The 3,529-nt window shown below is 35.3% G+C and overlaps 1 protein-coding gene across 1 annotated transcript in view; it reads left to right on the top strand.

Annotated features, from left to right (window-relative positions):
• The window catches only part of MEIOB (meiosis specific with OB domains), a 14,003-nt gene extending 10,695 nt beyond the window's left edge, over positions 1–3,308 (top strand). The window contains exons 9-15 of the mRNA XM_009894878.1: positions 87–112; positions 189–220; positions 366–467; positions 986–1,139; positions 1,511–1,694; positions 2,204–2,290; positions 3,180–3,308. Of these exons, the coding sequence (XP_009893180.1) occupies positions 87–112; positions 189–220; positions 366–467; positions 986–1,139; positions 1,511–1,694; positions 2,204–2,290; positions 3,180–3,308 (714 nt within the window). The remainder of the gene's footprint in view (positions 1–86; positions 113–188; positions 221–365; positions 468–985; positions 1,140–1,510; positions 1,695–2,203; positions 2,291–3,179) is intronic.
• Positions 3,309–3,529: the final 221 nt, after the last annotated feature.

The following is a 3,529-nucleotide window of genomic DNA, read 5'->3' as shown; positions in this document are numbered from 1 at the left end:
AAGTATTGCTTTGTTTTTAATAATGATTACAAGGTAGAATGCATGAATGAATTGGAGGTCTGATTTCTTCTGCCTGCTTGCCTCAGAAAGCTCCTTGCTTCTTGTCTGTTATGTAGTGACCAATGCTTTCTACAGTAAGAGGTGTCTTTCTCTCTCTCTTTTTTTTTTTTTTTTTCGTTTTATCTAAGCAGCCTTCATATGTTCTATGTGGCACTAAAAAGTAAAGTAAAAAAGAGAAAAGCATCTCTTGGCTAATTCCAAGAGACAACGTGTTGCTGCTACCAGAATAAAAAGTTGCAAAATGTAATTATGCTGTTATTTTACATGCTACATATATTAATAACTTTTAAAAATACATTTTCAAGAAACAGCAGAAGCACATGTTCTCTTCAGCTTCATAAAAGAGAGTGCACAATCAGGAGCTTTGCATGATAAAATGGAGGAGCAGTCAAAAGAATCCATTAACCGTAAGCGTGAATCCAAACACTGATTTTATTTTACCTAACTATATAGTGTAGTTTCATAGTGCAGCTGAAATACCAAGTTCTTGCTCTGTGTGTTCATAGAAACAAAACTAAGGTATAGCCAGGCTGGATAAAGTCTGGACTATTGTTACTGGGGCTACTGTTTATATTATCAGTTATGTATCTTCAGGGATGGTGACTATGCCAACTTGCAGCCTGTCTGGCATGTTCTTTCTGTCTTGAATAAGCATGAAAAATGGAGAGGGAAAGTTTTTGTCAAAACCACATTTTTGGGGGATACAAAGATTAAACATTATATGTTTTCCTGATTTGAGTCCCCTTTTGTTTTATTTTTTTGTCCCCAAATGATAAGCCTGCTTCAAAAGGAAGGTGTGTGGGGCTTTTCTGGTGCTTTAGATCAAATACTCTCCTTTGTATTACCTTAAGATCCTTTTTTTTTCCCCCCCTCTTCTGTGTTGTTTCTTTCTCAGATTCACTTAACATGTCTTTTAAACTTTTAGTGGAGACTATAGCTGATGTTTATACTGTGGAACAGCTGAAAGAAAAAGCTTTACAGAGTGATGGGAAACTTGAACCAGTTTATGGCATTATTTATGGCTACATTTCTACACTGGACATTGATGGTAACGCATCTAAAGTTATTCGCAACAGATGGTAAGCAACTGCCTGTTTTAAATTTGTATTAAAAAGTGCTTGTCCTTCTTCCCCTGACCCAAATTAGACAGAACAATATTTTAGTTCAGTTCCAGACAAGAAATAAAAGTCCTCTGGAGGTTGCCATATGTATTTCTGTTGTGTAGACTTCCAGAAGTAGCAAGGAAGAGGAGCTGGCTTTATGAAGGACTTGCTCTTTCTGGTCCTAGAAGAGAGAAGAAAGAGGCTGTTTTGTCTCAGACAGACTTAAGAGTTTAGAAGATGAAGAATTTTTTTAAAGATGAAAAGTCTCTTGGGAAATCTTAGTCTAGAAAACAGTTTCAAACAAGGAAGAATTGCATATATGCATTAATTATCTTCTTATGTTTCAGTTCAATATGCCGTTTTATAGTGAATGAAATGTCAAACACATGCACTTTCTGCAGTGACGTCTCTTCAGATTCAAAGTCAACTTTTGCAAGCTTTGACATACTCGTTGATCTGACAGATCACACAGGCACTCTTTATTCTTGTTACCTGTCTGACTGTGTAGCTGAGGAAACTTTAGGCTGCACAGTAAGTAGAAATAAATTAGGTTGTTCTTATTTGATCTGAGTTGTGAAGCTTGATGAAAATGACAAATATATGTAAATGTTGTTTGTGTGTGAGTGTATGCTGGTTAAAAAAATTGCATATGGCTATGGATGCGCACACACACACACACACAGAGCTTTTTAACAAGCCAAAAGTTAGAAGTCAGTTGCTGCTAGTAGGAAGAAACATGTTAAATGTAAAAGTGAATACCCTATTCAGAAAACCACTTTCTTTTAATTAATTTACACTTTTCTGAGAATTTGGTTTCAATTCGTTAATTTTGATTCTCAAACACCCTGCAGTTTATTCTGATTAATCTGACTGTCTTGGTACATATATTACACCAAGCACTATGTTAAAAGAAGGAAAATACAGCTTAGAAGAGTATATAAAAAAAAGCATAAGATGGTCTTTTAATCATCATTTTGTTGTGAAGATGTTGTTATAACTATATGCTGAAGAAGTGTTCTGTTATGTCCTGTTGTTAACAGGTCCATGAGTTCCTCACTCTAACAGAAGACAAGAAGACTGCATTGAAATGGCAACTTCTTTTGGAAAAAAGCAAGATTTATTTTAAAGTTAGTATTTAATGTTAATTTGAAACAGTGGCTGTTTCCCATTCGGTAGTATATTTAGTACTGAAAAATTCCATGTCAGTTCTGCTGAACTTTTAAAAATAAGGATTTGGTTTTGTACATACTCTGAATATTCCAAGTAAATAGTCTTTGTCATAATTTCAACATTAGGGGATGGCTCTGCAGGGTCAGATATACAGGCCTCTTTCAGGCAAACTGTGAAAGATACAAGCTGCTCTTAGCCAATACTGACTAAGGAGCTGGTATTTCAAAACCACGTATACATGATTTAGTCGCTGACTTCTATGGCTGTAGGTTTATAATGAATAAAGTTAACACTATCAGTTTGCAAGAATAAGGCCCAGTCAACGTATGTAATAGATTATATGGTATATGGGGTTAACTAACTATATTTTTTAGTTATTTGTAGTTTTGGAAATAATGTTATTAGGCATGTCAAAAATCTGCAATTCTCCTTAAAGCAACAACAATATTAGATTCACACACCTGGAAGAATTGTTAAAAGATCTGCTATTACTTGCAATATTCCTTACTTTGTTCATTGCATGCTGTATACTGGACTGGATTCCCTTTTCATGCCCATTCTAGGACAACTCTAAAATGACTCCCTTTTTAAAACTTGCCCTTCTTAGCCAAACTGTTCTTACTCTCCTGTCTCACTCACCCTCTGCCTCTATTTCCAAGAAAACTGAAAGCGTTTTACTTCAGTAGTGAGAGGTATATAGCATAATATGCGTGTACTCATACATAAAATAATGTAAAATATGTATAACCGAATCTGTCAATTAAACATTCTGTGTGATATTTGAAAATCATATAATTCAAAGTGCTATACAGCAGTAAAACCAAAGACGCTTAATTATTTTTACAGGTTACTTTGTCACCCAGTTGGAGAACCAGACTGAAAGTGAATGTTCTTTCATGCAAACTGGCAGACCCTGCAGAGGCCAGTCAGAGCTGGTTGGGAAAAGAGACTGGAAATAAGAGATTACGCTATTAATAACAGCCAGGAAAAGGACTTTCTTCACTGTATTATTAGAGGTAGAATGCTGTTGTCATTATATTTTACTAAGTATGTTCCGATGGTAAAGCAGGGATGTGCATTACTAATAACTGTAAGTGGGTTGATCTTTTTCAGGTGATTGTACTTTAAAAAGCATACTAGGGCCTCAGCTTAAGAAAAGTTAGTTCTACTGAATTCAACCCCTTACAAAGGGGTTG

This window comes from Charadrius vociferus, unplaced genomic scaffold (assembly GCF_000708025.1).
Source record: "Charadrius vociferus isolate BGI_N301 unplaced genomic scaffold, ASM70802v2 scaffold600, whole genome shotgun sequence".
Classification (NCBI taxonomy): Eukaryota; Metazoa; Chordata; class Aves; order Charadriiformes; family Charadriidae; genus Charadrius; species Charadrius vociferus.
The sequence above is the reverse complement of the archived record's forward strand: the minus strand, read 5'-3'. Positions and strand labels throughout refer to the sequence as shown.